Source organism: Balaenoptera ricei, chromosome 12 (genome assembly GCF_028023285.1).
Source record: "Balaenoptera ricei isolate mBalRic1 chromosome 12, mBalRic1.hap2, whole genome shotgun sequence".
Classification (NCBI taxonomy): Eukaryota; Metazoa; Chordata; class Mammalia; order Artiodactyla; family Balaenopteridae; genus Balaenoptera; species Balaenoptera ricei.
In genome coordinates, this window is record NC_082650.1 from 30,733,923 (window position 1) to 30,755,070 (window position 21,148).

Consider the following 21,148-nt stretch of genomic DNA (forward strand, 5'->3'; position numbering starts at 1 on the left):
GCACTTTAAATAAAAAATCTGGGCTGCTCTAGCCTTCTGAGACGGACTGCATTCTGCCTATGGAATGTGTATCTCTCTAAATAAACTTGCTTTCACTTAAAAAAAAAAAAGAGTCGTTATGAACCTAATTTTCTAATTCACATTTGTGTTTTTAAGTTTAGGTGTTCCCTATCTTTTCTGTGTCTACCTAGCTTCCTTTCTTACTCTTAGTATTCCTAAATTTTACTCATTTAAAAAAAAAAAAAAAAAAAGTCCTTGCTCCGCCCCCCGCCCGCCCTCGCCCCGCCCTCGCCCCGCCTCCCGGAGCTCCTCCCTATACTTTAGGGCTGCGTGGAACTCCCGGCCGCGCTTCCCGTAGGGGAATCCGGGATTCCTGGGCCCGGCTGAGCAATCGCCGCCCGCGTTTCCGCTCGTTCAAGGTCGAGTCCGAGGGCGCGGGCTTGAACCCGGGAGCCGGGAGCCGCGGCGCAGGAGTCCGCGCACTGCCCATGGACTCGCCGGGGGACCCCGAAGGCCCACGCCCCCCAGGAGGTTACAGAGAGCAGCGAGGCCGGATGTACCTCTGGGGCTTGGGTCGTGTATCTTTAACAGCGATTGAATTAGCTTTAGCGGGGTTTGTTTGCGAGAGATTCGAAAAGGAGGGGCCTGGCAGTGGGGTTCGGGTCAGCGTGTTTTTTCTCTCTTTAAAGGGGTTAAAGTTTGCGCACTGGGGTGGTGCGGATGTGGTCTCTAAGGACTTTCTCTCTGTAGCTCTACTTTTAAGTACTATGTGTTTAAGAATGCATTCAAATAAGTGTGCCCGTTAGACAAACGAAAATCATTACATTTCGAGCCCCGCTGTTGTCCCCCTCGCCCCTTTAACTTTCTCTCAGTTCCCTTCCTCATCCACTACCAAAATTTTTACACAGATTCTTAAGACTTCCTCCTGTTGCACAGATTTCTTTTTCTAGACAGCAATGACAACCTCTGAAAAAATAGAACAACTCAAATATACTTTTCTTACTTAAATTTCTTTTTTCTCAAAACCATTTAATTTAAAAATAGCAAATAGATTTACTGGATGTTTGGAACTGAGTAATTGACCTCGTGTCTTTAAATTAAATGGAAATTTAGCCCTGGGAATAAGTATTAAATTAATTGATGCAGAAGACCAGTAATTATTGTAAAACACTGAGTCACAGATTTATGGCACTTGTCTTTCCAGGAGCTGCCATTGTAAGTATTAATTCTCCAGTTGAATGATTTAGCTTATTTTCTCCTACTTACACTTCACTTGACTTCAATAGTACCCTCTTGATAAACCGCTAACATGACATGCTAAAAATGTGATTGAGTCCATGTAGCATATGAAGCTAGTAACTTGAGAAAGCACACTATACTTCAGAGAACAGTACTCTGGAGAGCACCCTGTGGCCTCATCCTTCTTGAAGGAATCTATTAAAGGTGAAAGAAATAGACCTTATGGTGAAGACAAAACAAAGCAGATGGTTTGATAATTTGTGCACTGAAATCCTAATAGGGAATAGTATGTAAATGAAAAGTGATATATTTTGAAAATTGCCGTGATATACAGGGATTGTGTTACATTTGATCAAATGTGCTGTATTCAAAATAGCCCTTAGCTCAGTAAATGTTATCCTGAGTGCATTTCTGTGCACAGAAGTGACATTTCTGTACTTTGATCAGTAGCCCCAATTACATGTCTGTAATTGCAGCATGTTTGCCTTCAAGGTGATGGCCCTCCAGGAGGTGCAAGGGAGACATCCAGGCGGCTTTCAAGAGAACAGATTTTTGTACTGATATCAGCAGCTTCCATTAACTTAGGTTCCATGATGTGCTATTCTATCCTTGGACCTTTTTTCCCCAAGGAGGTAAGACATTTTTATATCCTTATGAACTATTAGTGTTTTTAAAAAGCCTTTGAAATACTTCATTTGGGGGATGTAAAAATCTGCATATGGCAAAGATGATGTATAGAACTTCAGCCAACAGAAGACTTCTTACAGGATATTTGATACCAGAAAAAAAAAATTCAGTGAAAATAACATCATCTTAGGAAGTAATTCACCTAAGTATAATTGACCTTCTGAGGATTACTTTGCTTACCATGTAGTTTGATTCATCTGTTTGGTTTCTGCAACTGATAAAAAAAAAAAAAAAGGAAGTGCACTGAATAACTGAGATTTTAACGTTATTGCAAAAGATCTACATTAAGACAGTGTTTCCTGGAGTTTGGGTTTATTAATATTTTGGAATTAGAAAGGCATGGTCCACTAAATGCCCTTTTCTGACCTGAATTTCATATGGAATCTAGTGGCAATGTTTGTGCCAAGGAGGAATTCTGATTAATATTGATTAGGTCCTTCTAATCAGTGTTTTATGTGGTGTTAGGGTCTGTGGATAATGGCACAGACTTGAAGGAATAACCCTTAGAGAATCCACCTGGAATCTGGAGGTTGGTGAGGTATATAGTATGGAAGGAATGATACTGACTTGGCTGAGTGGAGATAATATGCCCGTATGTTTTCTTTCATGCTCTTTGCCAAAGCCTCATGATGCACGGGCCCCTCCCAGTCCTCTAACTTCTTTGATAACATGTGGTCCTTCCTTCTGTGTGCTACAAAAGACGAGAAACATGGCTTCTCTGCTAAAGGAGCAGTACGGCTCTGTAGCCATAAGTGGTTTTTAGTTGTCAGTGTACTTTCCCACACATTATCCCATTTGGTTTCTGTAGCAACTCCATAAGATAGGCAGAATAGTCAGAATCTCATCATGTTGCAAATGAAGAAACAGATTCCGAAGTTAAGTGACTGGCCCAGTTCAATTCTGTTTACTGAACGGGAATGGGATGTTTAACGACTTCCCACCCTAGAATGTGCTAGGCGTTGGATGTGTTAGGGCTGGAAAAAAGATAAGGAAAATGTCCCTCTCTCGTCTGTCCATTGGGAGTGAAAAAATATGACAACAAAAGGTTGCAGGGTATTTGGATCTCCTTGAAGAGGATGTCCAAAATGTTAGGAGACTCCAGGGAAGGGAATGGTTAATTTTGCCACGGGAGAGGCTGGCTGGTGTGGAAGGGAAGGAGAGAAGGAGTAATACTGAAAGGGGCTTGGCCGAATAACCCTAAGGTGAGTCAAAGGGGTGTTCTAGGTTAGAAACCCGCAGGGGATAGTCACGAAATTAGCAAAGTAAATAGCATGTTCTTAGGGAACCATGGACGATGGTGGGGCTTGGGCCTAGGGTTCAGTGAGGTCCGATGGGAGCAGAGGATCTGAGGAGGCAGGTTGGTGCTCGAATGCAAGGGTCCTTCCACGCAGGCCAAAGATGTAGTCAGTAAGAAATCATCAGAGGTGCTTGGGCAAGACAGAGTAAGTAGACTGAGTAGATACCGGTTTTGGAAAAAAATGATGGATGGAGCCTGTGGGGTTACGATGGAGAAGAACAGGAGTAAGTGGGCCATCAAGTTAGAAGGGTATTTCCCAGTTCAGCTGGAACTCAGCAAGGGCAACTAGTGTTAGATTCCTCTTAGTGGAATACAGACGAAGGAAAAGAAGGCTGTTGGTGTGTGTCTTTTTTGTTTTTTCTTTTTCTTAAAGTTTTTGATTTAGTTTTTTGCGTCCAAGAGGCAGGGGAGAGAGCGTTCTAACTTTAATAGGTGTAGATTTGAAGAGTGGGCTCTTCTTTTTCATTTCTTTTTAAATTTATTTATTTTATTTATTTATTTTTGGCTGTGTTGGGTCTTTGTTTCTGTGCGAGGGCTTTCTCCAGTTGCGGCGAGTGGGGGCCACTCTTCATCGCGGTGCGCGGGCCTCTCACTGTTGCGGCCTCTCTTGTTGCGGAGCACAAGCTCCAGACGTGCAGCCTCAGTAGTTGTGGCTCACGGGCCTAGTTGCTCCGCGGCATGTGGGGTCTTCCCAGACCAGGGCTCGAACCCGTGTCCCCTGCATTAGCAGGCAGATTCTCAACCACTGCGCCACCAGGGAAGCCCTTCTTTTTCATTTTTAATAACAGCCTTAGGATTGACAAATGCACTGGCAAAACTTGCTCTTTCTCCTTCGTATTCTGTTAACCTTCCTATTAGCTAGAGCTAATTAGGTCAAGGGAAAACAAGGCCCTTCTTAACTTCTGGCACAGGATTCTTATTTCTACTCATCCTTTTTCTGGCCTCCTCCTCCTTTGGCAGAGGATTATAAGTGAACTAGAAATTGCTTTTAATAGCTCTTCTTGCTGTCCTAATGTGAAGCAGGATCCGCATGCCAAAAGTGGTGTTCAGTTACTGCTGTGGTATGTGATTGTAGGACATCCTAAGTCACCATCCTGCTTCCACAGAGAATGTGGGAACCTGTGCAAGATGGAAACTGACATGACTGCTGGGACCATGACACAAGTAACTTTTGCAAGTCTGTGTTCTCATCTGTAAAATGGGGCCAGCTAAAAATACATCCCTTATTTTACTGTTGTTAGAAACCATATAGAACAGCATGGCTCATAGTGAGGGTTCAATAAATGTTAGTTGCTGTGACTATTATATATTTTCTGCCAGACTCTAGAATTAAATACCTTTCAGAGCTATTAAGCAAAGAACATGGATGTGACTTGACCAATGAATGTTCTTTCTACATCTTAATTCACCCCTTTGATGATACCTTCCCTTCAAGGTACCTGTTTTATGTTATTAGGGCTGCTGTAACAAAGTACCACAGACTGGGGACAACAGAAATTTATTGTCTCACAGCTCTGGTGGCTAGAAGTCCAAAATCAAGGTGTCATTGGCAAGGCTGGTTCCTTCTGAGGGCCGTGAGGGGAGGATCTGTCCCAGGCCTCTCTCTCTGGCTTGTAGATGGCCAACTTCTCCGTGTGTCCTTTCACACCATCTTCCCTCTATGCGTGTCTCTGTGAAGAAATTTCCCCTTTTTACAAAAATACGAGTAATATTGGATTAGACTCTACCCTTAACGACCTCATTTCAACTGATTACCCCTGCAAAAACTATGTCTCCAAATAAGGTCACGTTCTGAGGTACTGGGAGTTAGGATGTCAACATAAGAAGTTTGAGGGACACAGTGAACCCCGTAACACCACCTGACCTTTGTGTAGTAGAAATGTGGACTCTGTGTTCCTGTCTACACACAGTGTAACCTTTTGCTAGGATGCCAATGAAGGCATCGTTCATAGTGAGAGCTCTCTTTTCTCCACACCATTATCTCATGTGATGATTAGTAATGGAAGGGGAATGGCTAATCCTGAGTCTCATAGAATTATGGGCTGAAATCCTGCCCAAGCAGTTTCTACAATGCTCTGGGTTCAACTTCTCCACTATCTCCCACCACCAGGCACTTAGGGACCACACTTCAGGGGTAGGGGGTGCTTCCTAGAGTGAGGGGACCTTTCCTGCCTATAGTTTAGCCATGAAAAGTAGAGTTCACCTATCTGATTTCCTGTGGTATGCTGCTTTGAGAACTGTAGGGTTTATTTAGAGACATAATAACATAAGAAGAACATTTTTTAAAAAGACAAGGTTTGAATGATGATCATAACTTCATATGGGAAGCAATAAAGTAAATTTTTATCTTAAAATTGTAGTTAGGGAGAAAAGGTAAAGAAATAGAATTATGGCTGTTGTGGAGGACGGATTTTAAAGGGAATGTGTGTATGCACATGCATTTCTATATTCAGAGTAAAGTGATTTGTGGAAGAGCTGAAGCTCTGACAGAAGGATGAATCTAAGTCGGATCTTCTGACCATAGCTATTCACTGCTGGCTCCTGGGTACCATGCGTGATGCATAGAAGGTGCTCGATAAATGATTCCTGAGAGGACAGACGTGTGTTTCAGGCTTAGTGCTTCATGGTATGCCAAGTTGCCAATCTTATCTTAAAGAAATTAAACTCATATTTTAACCCCTTACATGGTTATAGCTAGAACCTGATCTAAGGATCTACCACAGTTCCAGGGTTTTAAAAAGGTTTTCAAACCTTTTGTCTATTCATTTGTACATCACAACTAATGGTAGCATTTGAAGTTCAAAAGAAGTAGATTTAGAATAAATACTATATCATCTGTAGCAAATTTAGGAGCTCACTGATAGAATAGGCTATAAATATTAATAGGGATCATTGATGGGCGATAAACTACTCCAAATGTTTCAGGAGAACGGAGAGAATGTTGGGAGCTGGGGGAGCTTCTTTCATCTGTGTTATTGATGTCAGGAAAGGAAACTTCATCTTCTCTGAACTGTCAGGTAGTTGAGAGTGGGTGTCAGAAACAGAGAACCGGACTGAACAGTCCTTGGGATGACTCATGTGCCAGCTTAAGGAGCTTCCTGTTCTTGAGTTTTTTTGACCAGCAAAGTGATTTTTTTATTTATTTGCATTCGAACCTTCCTCCTGTGTGTTTCTCCTTTTTTAAAAAATTTAATTTTATTTATTTTTTATACAGCAGGTTCTTATTAGTTATCTATTTTATACATATTAGTGTATATATGTCAATCCCAATCTCACAGTTCATGCCCCCATCCACTTTCCCCCGCTTGGTGTCCATACGTTTGTTCTCTACATCTGTGTCTCTATTTCTGCCTTGCAAACTGGTTCATCTGTACCATTTTTCTAGATTCCACATATATGCGTTAATATACGATATTTGTTTTTCTCTTTCTGACTTACTTCACTCTGTATGACAGTCTCTAGGTCCATCCACATCTCTACAAATGAGCCAATTTCGTTCCATTTTATGGCTTTATATATTCGTCTGTCAGTGGGCATTTAGGTTGCTTTCATGACCTGGCTATTGTAAATAGTGCTGCAATGAACATTGGGGTGCATGTGTGTTTTTGAACTATCGTTTTCTCTGGGTATATGCCCAGTAGTGGGATTGCTGGGTCATATGGTAATTCTATTTTTGGTTTTTAAGGAACCTCCATACTGTTCTCCATAGTGGCTGAATCAATTTACATTCCCACCAACAGGGCAAGAGGGTTCCCTTTTCTCCACAACCTCTTCAGCATTTGTTGTTTGTAGATTTTCTGATGATTCCCATTCTAACTGGTGTGAGATGATACCTCATTGTAGTTTTGATTTGTATTTCTCTAATAATTAGTGATGTTGAGCAGCTTTTCATGTGCCTCTTGGCCATCTGTATGTCTTCTTTGGAGAAATGTCTATTTAGGTCTTCTGCCCATTTTTTGATTGGGTTGTTTGTGTTTTTAATATTGAGCTGCATGAGCTGTTTATATAATTTGGAGATTAATCCTTTGTCCATTGATTCATTTGCAAATATTTTCTCCCATCCTGAGGGTTGTCTTTTTGTTTTGTTTATAGTTTCCTTTGCTGTGCAAAAGCTTTTAGGTTTCATTAGGTCCCATTTGTTTATTTTTGTTTTTATTTCCATTACTCTAGGATGTGGGTCAAAAAAGATCTTGCTGCGATTTATGTCAGAGTGTTCTTCCTATGTTTTCCTCTAAGAGTTTTATAGTGTCCAGTCTTACATTTAGGTCTCTAATCCATTTTGAGTTTATTTTTGTGTATGGTGTTAGGGAGTGTTCTAATTTCATTCTTTTACATGTAGCTGTCCAGTTTTGTGTGTTTCTCCTTTATTCTTATACTACTACCACACTCACAACACTTTTGACACCAGATATGTGGGGGTTTTTTTCCTACACCAAGCAGTTCCCTTCGACACCAGGTGGGTGTCCTACCATTCAATTCAATTCTGACAGTAACCTGAATTAGCCCAGATGCCACAAGTTAAAAGCTCAGTCCCACGAGACTGCCCCCCCCCCCCACTTCAGATGCCAATCGCGAGTAGTAGGTGTCTAGGTTACCCCCAGCTTCTGTCCAACTTGGCTACAAATCAGAGGTTCCCATGACCACCCCCCCGCCCCACCTTGGATTCAGTTATTTGCTAGAATGGCTTACAGAACTCAGGGAAACACTTGCTTAATGCTTACCACTTTATTATAAAAGGATGTGATGAAGTATACAGATGGGCATGCGATGGAAGTGATACAGAGGGCGAGGTATGTGGGAAGGGGCACGGAGCTTCCATTTCCCCTCCGGGTGAGCCACTTTTCCAGCACCTCCATGTGTTCACCAACCCAAAACTCCCCAAACCCCATATCTTAGGGATTTTTATGGAGGCTTAATCATGTAGGCATGATCAATCATTAACTCAATTTCCAGCCCTTCTCTGGAGGATGGGGTGTGGGACTGAAAGTTCTAAGCTTCTAATCATGGCTTGTCTTTTCTGGTGACCAACCCCCATGTAGGAGTCCACCAAGAGTTATCTTATTAGAACTCCTGTCACCCAGGAGATGCCAAGGGATTTAGGAGCTCGGTGTCAGGAACCAGGGTCAGAGAATGAATATTAGAACAATATTGCTCCTAGAGCTCTTATCACTTAGGAAATTACAAGGGTATTAGGAGCTTTGTACCAAGAACCAGGGGGCAGAGACCAATATACATATTTTCTATTATCTCATGGATATCAAAAAGAAAGTGTGTCAAGATCAGCTGTTGTTTGCATAGATCCACGGCTGAAGCAAAGCCCAAATTTCCTTAACCAAGATTTTTTGTTTTGTTTATACTCTAATTCTGATTTTTGCCAGCTAAAGCTAACAATTCTTTTTTTCTTTCTTCTTTTTTTTTTTTTTTGGTGGGGGACTTTATTGAGGTATAATTGATATACAAAAAATTGCACACATTTAATATATCCGTCTTGATGAGTTTGGACATATGCACACACCTGTGATGTCATCACTGTTATCAAAATATTAAACATATTCAGCACTTCCAAAAATTCCCTTGTGTTTTTTTGTGGGGTTTTTTTTTCTTTTTCTTTTCTTGTGGTGAGAACATAACAAGCTCATCTTACATAACAGAAACTTCATACCCAAAGAGCAATAATTCCCCACTTCCCCCTTACCAAAGCCCCTGACAACCACCATTCTAGACTCTGCTTCTATGAGTTTGACTATTTTAGATACTTCATATAAATGGAATCATGCAGCGATTGTTCTTCTATGACTGGCTTACTTTGCTTGCGTAATTTCCTCAAGGTTCATCCATGTTGTTGCAAATGCCAAAATTTCCTTCTTTTTGAGGCTGAATAATATTCCATTTTATGTGTATACCACATTTTCTTTATCCATTCATCGATCAATGGACATTTGTGTTGTTTCTATATCATCTTGGCTATTTCGAATAATACTGCAGTGAACATGGGGGGTGCAAATATATCTGAGACCCTGCTTTCAATTCTTCTGGATATATACTCAGAAGAGGGATTGCTGAATTATGTGGTGGTTCTATTTTTAATGTTTTCAGGATCCTCCATATTGTTTTTCATAGTGGCTGCACTATTCTGCATCCCCACCAACAGTGTATAAGGTTCCAATTTCTCCACATCCTCATCAACACTTGTTATCTTTTGTTTTTTTCAATAATTGCCATCCTACCTGGTGTGAGATGATATCTCATGATTTTAATCTGCATTTCCCTGACGATTAGTGATCTTGAGCAGCTTTTCATATATCTGGTGGCCATTTGTGTGTCTCTTTTATAGAAATGTCTGTTCAAGTTCTTTGCTCATTTTTAAATCAGGTTCTTTGTGGTGGTGTTTTGGACTATTGAGTTGTAGGAGATTCTTACATATTTTGGATATTAACCCCTTATATAGAGGTGGTTTACAAATACTTTCTTCCATTCTGTAGGTTGCCTTTTCAGTCTGTTGATTGTTTCCTTTGCTGTGAAGATTTTTAGTTTGATGTAGTTCCATTTGTCTGATTTGTTTTGTTGCCTAAGATTTTGGTGTCAAATCCAAGAAATCATTGCCAAGATCAATGTCAAGAAGCCCTCACCCCCTGTTTTCTTCCAGAAGTGTAACAGTTTCAGATTATATGTTTAAGTCTAATTTGCTTTGAGATTATTTTGTGAGTGGTGTAAGATAGGGGTCCAATTTCATTCTTTTGCATGTGGATATCCAGTTTTCCCAACACCATTTGTCGAAGAGAATATCTCTTCCCCATTGTGTGTCCTTGGCACCCTTGTGGAAGATCAATTAACCATATTTATGTGGGTTTATTTCTGAGCTTTCTATTTTGTTTCATTGGTCTATATGTCTGTCTTTATGCCAGTACCATACTGTTCTAATTACTGTACCTTTGTAACTTATTTTTGAAATCAAGAAGTGTGATTCCTCCAGCTTTGTTCTTTTTTTTCTCAAGATTGTAAAGCTAACAATTTGTTATAGGCTTGGTGAGTGAATTACTTTCATGTCAGAGACTAGGTCTAATAGTTTCCTTTCCTTCCTCACCCTGTTTATTTTAAAATAATAATCTTTGAAATTACAGATAAAGGTTACAAGAAGATGATGCTCTCATCTAATAGCTCCATTTTTCTATATTGGTGCTAATTTGCCTTTCAAACTTTGTTTTCTTTTCTGTTTCTTTAAAGGCTGAAAAGAAAGGAGCCAGCAATACAGTTATTGGTATGATCTTTGGATGTTATGCTTTGTTTGACTTGCTGGCATCTTTGGTATTTGGAAAATATGTAAGTATTAATTTTTTAAAATTGTGTAATGAGTTATTCTAATTTACTAGTCTAGAATTTCCACTGATACAGAAATAACCACCATTATATTTTATGAATTGTGCTTCAGTTGACAGTTCCATTCTTAAAGTTGATTGATTTTTAACTTCTTCCATGTTTGTAAGCAATGCATGTTGTCATTCCATTAAAGACTTATGTTTTGTTAACTGTACATATCTTCCCCAAATCTTTTGTTTCCTGATACAGTGGATTTGTTTATGTCACTATAGACTTGTAGCAGTCATCAATTTATACTTTTCTTTGACATTTATTATAGCTTGTACATATTGGAGCAAAATTTATGTTTGTAGCAGGAATGTTTGTCTCAGGAGGAGTTACAGTTCTCTTTGGGTAAGTCATGTTCTGATATGTTTGGGAGCTTGAACAGGTTTCATAATTTATCTTCAGTTTAAAATGTTAATGGTTTATGTAAATCAGTCAATACCATGTGACTAATGTTGAAGGGAGTTGAATGATACAGTGAATGGAATGAATGACATTGATCTTAAGAAAAGAGTCCTCTAGGGGATCACCATTAAGCTGGCTGCTGAATCTGTTCTTTAGGACTCCTGTGATCGTGAGAGACAGAAACTTAACTCCCTTTTCTGAGTCACAAAAACCTTTTGGCTTAAGCAGAAAGGTGAATTTCTTACCTAAAGAATCAGCTGAAGAATATAAGGATACAAATGTTAAGATAATGTCATCAGAAATGTTTCTGAGGTTCCTGGTTTTGCTTTCCTCTTCTTGTGCTGTTTTTTTGTTTGGGGGAAGACCTAAAACTAAGAAGGCTTTCTACACATGTTCTTATCAGAGTGACTCTACATTTTTCAAAAGTCCTATTTAGTATTATTATTTAGGGCATCAAATATATCAGTAAAAGAGCGCAATGAGGCTGTCATTATGACTCAAATTCCTCCTACTAAAAATATAACAAAGAAACTCTTAAAAAATTTGTATTCTAAAGAGATTTATTTTAATAACTGTGGTTGAGGTACTACTGTTTTCAGTGAGTACCGTTAAAAAAAAATCAAAATCAATTTGGCATTTGAGAGTCATCTTATTCTTTTTTTAGTGTATTGGACCAAGTTCCAGAAGGACCCGTGTTTATTGCTATGTGTTTTCTAGTGAGAATAACTGATGCAATCAGTTTTGCTGCAGCAATAACCGCATCTTCTTCTATCCTTGCAAAGGCTTTTCCAAATAACGTGGCTACAGTAATGGTAGGTATTTTATACACTTTTCCTATTTTCCTTTTAGTGTAGGCTAAAATATTTATTTGACCTTTCAAGTTAAACCTGGGGCCCATTCTTCTAGACCTGCCTTTTTTCTACTTTCTGTTTTCGTTACCTTTTACCCCAATTTCTGCCTGTAGCAGCAGGCTGTCAATAAATATACCCTTAGGCTACTTAGGTGCTCTTCCTGGGCTTAGAAGCCCCTGAATGGGCAAAACCAAATGTTCTTTTTACCCCTTAAAAAATAAAAAACCCTCTCTAATAGTATTTTGCTGTCTCTCTATAGCCTAGATTGTAGCTAGGCCGCCTGAAGCAGATTTATACTAGAGTCCTTCCTCCACTTTTCCCAGATTCACGGAAAGGACCTTAGAGATCATTCCGAAGTCCATAAGTGCTTCTGTGCAGTCAGTCTGAGGAGCGCCCTCTTATTTTACCAAAAAAATCCAGAGCCTGGTAGCATCGTATTGGCGTACATTCTCATATATTGCCTACGCACCTCGACACCAGGTATGAGTGACATACCAGATTCCTGTCCTAGCTCTTGGCTGCTGTCTCCCTGATCCCAACTAGCCTTTCCCATAGCTCACTCCTCTGGACCCAGACATCCCCGAAGGACTCCTGGTTTGCAACGCAGAACAGGCACCATCCTCAGAGACCTCAGGGTCTAATCAGCTCAGTACCAAGGATTCTCTCATTTACCCATATTAATACTACAGTTTGAAAGTTTTGACCCTCAGGTAAACTACTTGGTGTATAAATATAAATCTTCACACTTGTATTAAATATATGTACACATATATTTATACACCCATGTAAGTGTGTATATATATATATATATATATATATATATATATGTGTGTGTGTGTATGTATGTATGTATGTATATATATCTGTATAGATTCACTTTAGGTTCTATAGTCATTTGCCATGCAGTGGTGGCCACTGTAACAGGTGTGCTGTTTACATTTCTCAAGAAGGGTTCAGAAGGATGCTAGGCCATTGACATGCTCTGTAAGACAAGGTTTTGTGGCTTAACATGTTTGGAGTGTGGCTTTGCTGTCCTGAAACTTAGAGGTGGCCAGTTCACATTCGAGCTAGTTGTATTTCATTTTATGTGTCAACAGTCTATTTACAACATTTGCCCATTTTCCCATAGGATTGTGTTTTTTCTTTTTGCTAAATTTTTTTTTATATGTTTAGTTATTTATTTATTTATTTATTCGGCTGCATTGGGTCTTCGTAGCTGCACACAGGCTTTCTCTAGTTGCGGCGAGCAAGGGCTACTGCTTGTTGCGGTACACGGGCTTCTCATTACGGTGGCTTCTCTTGTTGTGGAGCATGAGCTCTAGGTGCGTGGGCTTCAGTAGTTGTGGCATGTGGGCTCAGTCATTGTGGCTCGTGGGCTCAGTAGTTGTGGCATATGGGCTTAGTTGCTCCACGGCATGTGGGATCTTCCCGGACCAGGGATCACATCCGTGTTCCCAGCATTGGCAGGCAGATTCTTAACCACCGCACCACCAGGGAAGTTCCTCCCATAGGATTGTTGATTTTTCTCATTGATTAGTAGTTGTTCTTGTGATGCATTTGGGAAATTAATCCTTTGCCATATTTTTTCCCCATTCTTCATTTGTCTTTTGATTTTCTTTTTGCCTTTCATAGTTTTTCATATTTTCATGTAATCAGATTTATCAGTCTTTTCTTTTGTGTCCTCTAAGTTTTTATGTCATAATTAGAAAATTTACCTCACCATAAGGATTAGAAAACAAAAAACTCTCATTTTTAATTTTTCTAGTACTTATATGATTTTAATATGTATGTTTAAATTTTTGGTCCATCTTGGGTGTGTGTGTGGTGTGTGTATAAAGTGTAAAGTGGATAGAATTTTTTCAGATCCTGCCCGTTAAATCTTTGTTCATTTTTCAAACAAAATGTATTAACTCAATTTTCTTTTGTTTTCCCATTTGTAGGGAAGTCTTGAGAGTTTTTCTGGACTGGGCCTGGTACTAGGGCCTCCTTTGGGTGGCTTCTTGTATCAGTCCTTTGGCTACGAGGTGCCTTTCATTCTTCTGGGATGCATAGTTCTGCTGATGGTTCCCCTCAACATGTGTATTTTACCTAATTATGGTAAGACCTCATATATTACTCACTTTAAGAACCTTAAATTCAAGTATTTTTATGCCTTTGTAGGAGACCAATTTAACATATACACAGTTCTATCTTACATAATCAATAATAGCTTTGTAGAGCATGGTGAAAGAATCGATCCTCTTTTCAGAAATGTTGCTGTAAGCAATCAGTTTATGTGAATTTCTGTCTGTCATAAATTCTTTCTGACGTATAGAACTAGCAAACATTAAATTTCTTATCATAAAACATACACAGTGCCCATCAGATGTCTTTTTGATTTAAAATGAAAGATTCACCATCTGCTTACAAGGCTCTGTGACAGGAGGACAAAGTCAGACCTTCCTTCCCTGTGGTGCTTGCAGCTGTGTACAGTACAGCTCAAGTGCGAGGACACAGGACCGCATCAGGCAGTAACGGGAGTCATCTTGGCTCCAAAGCTTCATGCCCCATAGGAGTCATCCTATCCTTAACAGCACTATGGGCACAGCTGCCAGGGTCTCCATGAGGCATGCGCCGGGTACAGTAGTCACCATAGTCAGGGAGGCACAAAGCATCCCATATTGATGGTTTGTTTACAGTTCCTTCTGTACAGATGAAATTTACCAGTCGGGGGTTATTTTCATTATACGTAAGATTGCCTAGCAGTGGAGTAGGCATTTTACCATTGTCAGATTACTAGTGGAACAGAGCTGGAGGGGATCCTGTCCTCTTTCTGTGCGTAGTGATGGTTATTTCTGTAGTAGGGCATCCTGGACTGTGCTCAGACTGGGTTCACAGGTGAACACTTGGCTGTTGACTAAGAAACTGATACCAGGTCAGATTCTCATGCAGCAGGAGAAGGAGTTGTGTTAACTCTTTATCAGTAACACCGTATAAGGAAAAAAGACTTTACTAGTTAATCGTGGGACGTGTATTTAGAGCTTCTGTGGTCGGGTGCCGGACTGGCCTCAACATCAGTAATTCCCTGCGTCCTGGCCTGCTCTGCTCATCTCTGCCCATCACCCCCACTACTTGGTATCTTTTGAAGCCCTTTTAATCCCTGCCAGCCTGGTTTCTTCTTCCTCTTCATTTCTTTTATTCCTCAATTAAAATTTCCCTGCATCTTCAGTGAACTTAAAGTTCCAGTTAGCTATGGTTTTTTTTGTTTCTTTGATTTCTTTTTTTTTTTTTTTTTACTGTTTATTCTTTTCCTTTATATATATATATATCTTTATTGGAGTATAATTGCTTTACAGTGGTGTGTTAGTTTCTGCTGTATAACAAAGTGAATCAGCTATATGTATACGTATATCCCCATATCCGCTCCCTCTTGCCTCTCCCTCCCACCCTCCCTACCCCACTCCTCTAGGTGGTCACAAAGCACCGAGCTGATCTCCCTGTGCTATGCAGCTGCTTCCCACTAGCTATCTATTTTACATTTCGTAGTGTATATATGTCCATGCCACTCTCTCACTTCGTCCCAGCTTCCCCTTCCCCCCGCCCTGTGTCCTCAAGTCCATTCTCTACGTCTGCGTCTTTATTCCTGTCCTGCCCCTAGGTTCATCAGAACCATTTTTTTTTTTAGATTCCATATATATGTGTTAGCATACTGTATTTGTTTTTCTCTTTCTGACTTACTTCACTCTGTATGACAGACTCTAGGTTCATCCACCTCACTACAAACGACCCAATTTTGTTCCTTTTTATGGCTGAGTAATATTCCATTGTATATATGTGCCACATCTTCTTTATCCATTCATCTGTCGATGGGCATTTAGGTTGCTTCCATGACCTGAATATTGTAAATAGTGCTGCCATGAACATTGCGGTACATGACTCTTTTTGAATTATGGTTTTCTCAGGGTATATGCCCAGGAGTGGGATTGCTGGGTCATATGGTAATTCTATTTTTAGTTTTTTAAGGAACCTCCATACTGTTCTCCATAGTGACTGTATCAATTTACATTCCCACCAACAGTGCAAGAGGGTTCCCTTTTCTCCACACCCTTTCCAGCATTTGTTGTTTGTAGATTTTCTGATGATGCCCATTCTGACCGATGTGAGGTAATACCTCATTGTGGTTTTGATTTGCATTTCTCTAATGATTAGTGATGTTGAGCATTCTTTCATGTGTTTGTTGGCAATCTGTATGTCTTCTTTGGAGAAATGTCTATTTAGATCTTTTGCCCATTTAAAATGGTTTGGCAAACTTTCTGTTTATCTAAAGAAGGATCTTATATTTAGATTGAATGGAAAAACCTGGTATTTTTTTTTTAATCTCAAAAATTGATAATGTTGAGGGTATAAATATTGATTTAGGGGTTCCCATTGAGTACCTTTAAAAATTAATGTTTTAGGAAAGCTTATAGATAGAAGCTAGAAAATTAAATTTTCTTTTATTTGGATGATATTGGCAGAATTTTGTTCTATAAGTTCCACCCCACTCATTTAACTGCTTCTAGACCCATGAACAATGTAGCTTTAGGTTTGGGTATCTAAGAGTCAACTTCGGTCCCTCCCTCTCTCTCATCCTTTATATTTGCTCACCAAGTCACCTCTTCCATACTGCGCTAAAGAAATATTTTTAAAACACAGTCAAGTACATGACAATCCTCTTAATAAAAATCCCTAAATCCATGAAATGAGAGCTTTATCCTGAAAGCTACTAGGAGCTGTTGTTAGGTGTCAGCAGGGGAGTCACATGAGCTGGACTATCTCCCACTTCTACTCTCCCTAACTCCTACTCATCCTTCAAAACTTAATTTGTATGACCTCTTCTGGGAAGTTTTTCTGAACCTTCTCAATCAATGATCTAAATGCTAAGTCAATAGTGCCACAGTGCTCTGCATTTTTCCTGCCCCTTCACACCTGAGGGCCACACCACTTCCTCATCTCTAAGAGCAGTTTCCTGTGGCAGGCATTGTCAACCATGGAGTTCTGTCCCTCCAAGAAGAATGTATCAGAATTGGAGGAAGCAGAGAGAATACCTGAGTAGCTTGGAAAAGCTCCCCAGGTGATTTTGTCACGTGCCTCTGGAAGTAGGTATCACCGTAAGTTTTCATTGCTTGGGCTTCATCAACAGCTTAGTTAAACTCATTCTGTGTTCATTTTCATGTACGTTCCTGTATGTTCTTTTTTTTTTTTTTTTAATTTTATTTATTTAGTTTTATTTTATTTATTTATTTATGGCTGTGTTGGGTCTTTGTTGCTGGGTGTGGGCTTTCTCTAGTTGCAGTGGGCGGGGGCTACTCTTCGTTGCGGTGCGCAGGCTTCTCACTATGGTGGCTTCTCTTATTGTGGAGCACAGGCTCTAGGCATGCGGGCTTCAGTAGCTGTGGCACTTGGGCTCAGTAGTTGTGGCTCGCGGGCTCTAGAGCACTGTCTCAGTAGTTGTGGTGTATGGGCTCAGTAGCTGTGGTGCATGGGCTTAGTTGCTCCGCAGCATGTGGGATCTTCCCGGACCAGGGCTTGAACACATGTCCCCTGCGTTGGCAGGCGGATTCTTAACCACTGCGCCATGAGGGAAGCCCATCCTGTATGTTCTTATTGCGATAATCCCCTTTCCCACTTTGGATTTAGAGAAAGGGACCATTTATGCCATAATAATTTGTCTTATACCATACATCCATAATACCTTCTATATGCACAATAAATGCAGTTGATTACAGTTGATCTTTTATCATTTATATTTTAAAGGTGACTAATAAACATCTGTAATATACAATCCAAAATCCACACCCAATGAAGTCTCCCTGCTGGCACTGCCACACTGAGCCGCAAGGGGGTGCCTATCCCCGTTCTAAGTCCAATCTGTAGTTAAACATCCTAGGCTGGGCTCACAATTGGTTCATCATTGAATATTTGGCTAATAATTAAGAAACTAACACCACAGTTTAACTTTATCCCTCATATTCTGACAAAGTCCAAGTATAGTACTTAAAATAGTTGAACCACACTTTATGCTTTTTTGGTACTTTGCTCCCTACTGGATCATTATTCACCAAGAATTTATTGAATAATGAACTGTGGTGGGTGCTTTTGGAGAAACGAGGATATGTCAGTGCTGATTTGGCCCTCAGAGAGCTTCCTGGCCTGGCTCAGTGCACAGTCTCCTAACCCGTCCCCCTGTCTCCATTTCCCAGGAGACCACAGAGGGGTCTCTTTAAACCACAGATCTGGTTCTCAGTCTTTGTTTGAAGTGTCTAGTGATTTCCCGGGCTTCTTAGCCTATTTTACAAGTGCTGCATAATCTTATCACTACATCCTTCTACAATGTGATCTCTCCTCCCTACCCTCCAATCTCCGTCCTCCACCTTTGCTTCTGTTCTTTCATTTCCTCAAACAGAATCGTTTTCCCTCACTTCTGAGTCTTGGAATGAGCCATTCCTGGATAATATGCCTGGATTATTCTTTCCTCCTTCTTTGCTTTTTCATCTCAAGCTCATCTTTTAGGCAGCAACTTAGATATTACTACTTTTGGAAATTCTTTCCTAAACAGCTTTCCCTGGTTTTTTAAGGCAACCCTCTCATATGCTCCAATCCATACCCTCCTAGCTCCATCCTAGCTCTCCCCACGCCTTACTGTATCTTCTCTGTGAGGTCAGGGTCTGGATTTGTCTCCTTTGCCTTTGTCTGCCCAGCATTTTACATGGTATCTGACTCAGCATAGATTTTGTTCAGTAAATTAGTTGGAAGATAGGAAAGTCATCAAACAGTAGTAAACCACATAAAATGAAATACAGTTTAAGTGCTAAATTACATGGTATAGATTAGAAGTGCAGTAGGAAACAGAGGTAAAATTTGTGGCGTAATTAGGTCACAGCCAGACTTTACAGAGTGAATAGAACTTGAAAAATTAGCAGGGGAAAAAGAAGGGAGTTGTAGGATATGATTGGCGGCTTGGAAACAATCATGCCTCATGCTTGGGACGGTGCAGAAGTTGTGTTGCTGTTGGAATGGCGGGACATGAGGTTGCTGTTCAACTGACCTTTACTGCCAAATGGAATGTACACATGATTCAGTAGCATCTCATTCTTTTTTTTTTTTTTTTTTTGGCCGTACCACACGGCATGCAGGATCTTAGTTCCCTGACCAGGGATCGAACCCATGCCCCCGGCAGTGGAAGCAGGGAGTCCTAACCACTGGACTGCCAGGGAAGTCCCGAGCATCTCTTTCAATCCAGTGTTTTTTTTCACGAGCAGAAAAAAATTGTTTTGTATTCTTTGATTAACTCAGATTCCTCCTCAGCACACACACATTGTTCCCTGATAAAGCGTCTGGCTTTTCCTATGCACCAAATCAAACTTTACATATTCTCTATCCCATCTGGGAAGGCCTCACTGACTTCTAGGTTATGACCCGTAACCAAGACTGCTTCTTCTCCTCACACTCTGATTCCAGTTGATTCTTTTTGAATTAGAGAAATTATTTTTAAGAACACTGAAATGGCCTCTAGGTTTGAATAACTTATATGCAAATTTTAGGCAAACTCAAAAGTGTGGTTATTTTGATTACTGGATAAAGGTGACCTTACCAATTTTACTTTTCAAAATAGATTGAAAGATAAAGTTAAGCAATTTTCATTACTCTCATTTCTTTTTTTATTTTTACCCCACAGAGTCTGATCCAGGGAAACACTCATTCTGGAAACTCATCATTTTACCCAAGGTTGCCTTTATATCCTTCGTCATTACCTCACTCAGCTCAGGTTTTGGCTTCCTTGATCCTACGCTGTCCCTCTTTGTTTTGGAGAAGGTGCGTAGCCTGGTGATGCAGACCTCCGCATTGTAGTGGGTGGACATAATTGCTTGCTCTCGGGCCCTGCTTGATGGAAAGTCCTGGGAGTGGCTTCAAGAAGGAGGCAGAATGAGAGCTACTCACCAAGACAGCCTGTACCTTCCCTCTGTGACATCCCTATAACTAGGGGTCTGATTTGGTGTAAATGAAAGAAGCCTTTCATCTGGTCTCCTTTTTCCAAGGCCTTGCTCGAATCATTGTAGCTCTGGCTTGGGCAACATCCTGGCTGCTTAATAAGATACTTTCCTCTGTTTTGATTTCAGTGAGGCATTTGGGGTACTTAGTGGCTCATTTAATGTGAGGTGTCCCTTCTTTTCTAACAGATCCCCTCTGGGTCCATTTACTTTTTAGTCTATTGCGTACATATTCAAAAGACTGTGGGCTATATTAATCTGAGATGGGAGAAAGGAACCAAGAATCTCTCTCCATCTTTTTAATGCTGAAAATTATATACTGAATTTTAAAGTTTGATGTTGTAGCAATTTGTTCTTAGATATTTTTGAAAAAAGATTATTAATAAATAATGCAATAAATTACTGTCTGATAGTTAATTATACTGGAGAATTAATCTGTGTTTATAAAGACAGAAATCTACTAGCTGCAGTCCATACTCACTTTATTTGAGGCCCTAGAATGAAAAAAAGCACTGTTACCAGAAACACAGCCCCTTCAAGTCAGTAAAGACAGTTTTGGGTATTTCACAGGTAAACTTGGGGACTGTTATTTTAGTGCCGGACCCAAGTTTTGGAAAATAATATAATATCACACTTAAGAAGTGAGCATCTATGAGGTAATGCATAAGAAAAATACTTTGTGTTTATGGTGACACATTCCATTCACATTATCAACAACGTGTCTCTTTTTTTAAAAAATAAATTTATTTATTTATTATTTATTTTTGGCTGCATTGGGTCTTCATTGATGCACGCGGCTTTCTCTAGTTGCGGTGAGCGGGGGCTACTCTTCGTTGTGGTGCGCGGGCTTCTCATTGCAGTGGCTTCTCTTGTTGCGGAACTCAGGCTCTAGCTGTGTGGGCTTCAGTAGTTGTGGCACATGGGCTCAGTAGTTGTGGCCCATGGGCTCTAGAGCACAGGCTCAGTAGTTCTGGCGCACAGGCTTAGTTGCTCTGCAATATGTGGGATCTTCCTGGACCAGGGCTCGAACCCGTGTCCCCTGCACTGGCAGGCGGATTCTTAACCACTGAACAACCAGGGAAGCCCAACAACATGTCTCTTTAAGTCATTTTTCTGTCCTTTTAAGAAGTCTGTCCAAACAATGAAAAAAAAAATTTGTAACCAGTCTCTCATAAACCCAAGTTGCTCATGTCTAACTTATAAAAAAATCTTTAGAAATGTACTTTCTGGTTTTTCTATCACATTTTTGTTCCTGTTGCCCTTCTTCTGCCTTCTTAACAGTTTTTTGTATTGGCTGT

The 21,148-nt window shown here is 40.2% G+C and overlaps 1 protein-coding gene across 3 annotated transcripts in view; it reads left to right on the forward strand.

Moving 5' to 3' along the window:
• Positions 1-359: 359 nt before the first annotated feature.
• The window catches only part of SLC18B1 (solute carrier family 18 member B1), a 29,885-nt gene continuing 9,096 nt past the window's right edge, over positions 360-21,148 (forward strand). For 2 of the 3 annotated variants that reach the window (XM_059941188.1, XM_059941189.1), the window contains exons 1-7: positions 360-531; positions 1,732-1,871; positions 10,448-10,543; positions 10,860-10,933; positions 11,655-11,802; positions 13,782-13,938; positions 19,538-19,674. In XM_059941188.1, coding sequence (XP_059797171.1) covers positions 489-531; positions 1,732-1,871; positions 10,448-10,543; positions 10,860-10,933; positions 11,655-11,802; positions 13,782-13,938; positions 19,538-19,674 — 795 coding nt within the window. In that variant the 5' untranslated portion in view covers positions 360-488. Of the gene's footprint in view, positions 532-1,063; positions 1,216-1,731; positions 1,872-10,447; positions 10,544-10,859; positions 10,934-11,654; positions 11,803-13,781; positions 13,939-19,537; positions 19,675-21,148 lie in introns of those variants that run through there. The other variant, XM_059941190.1, reaches the window with a different exon arrangement.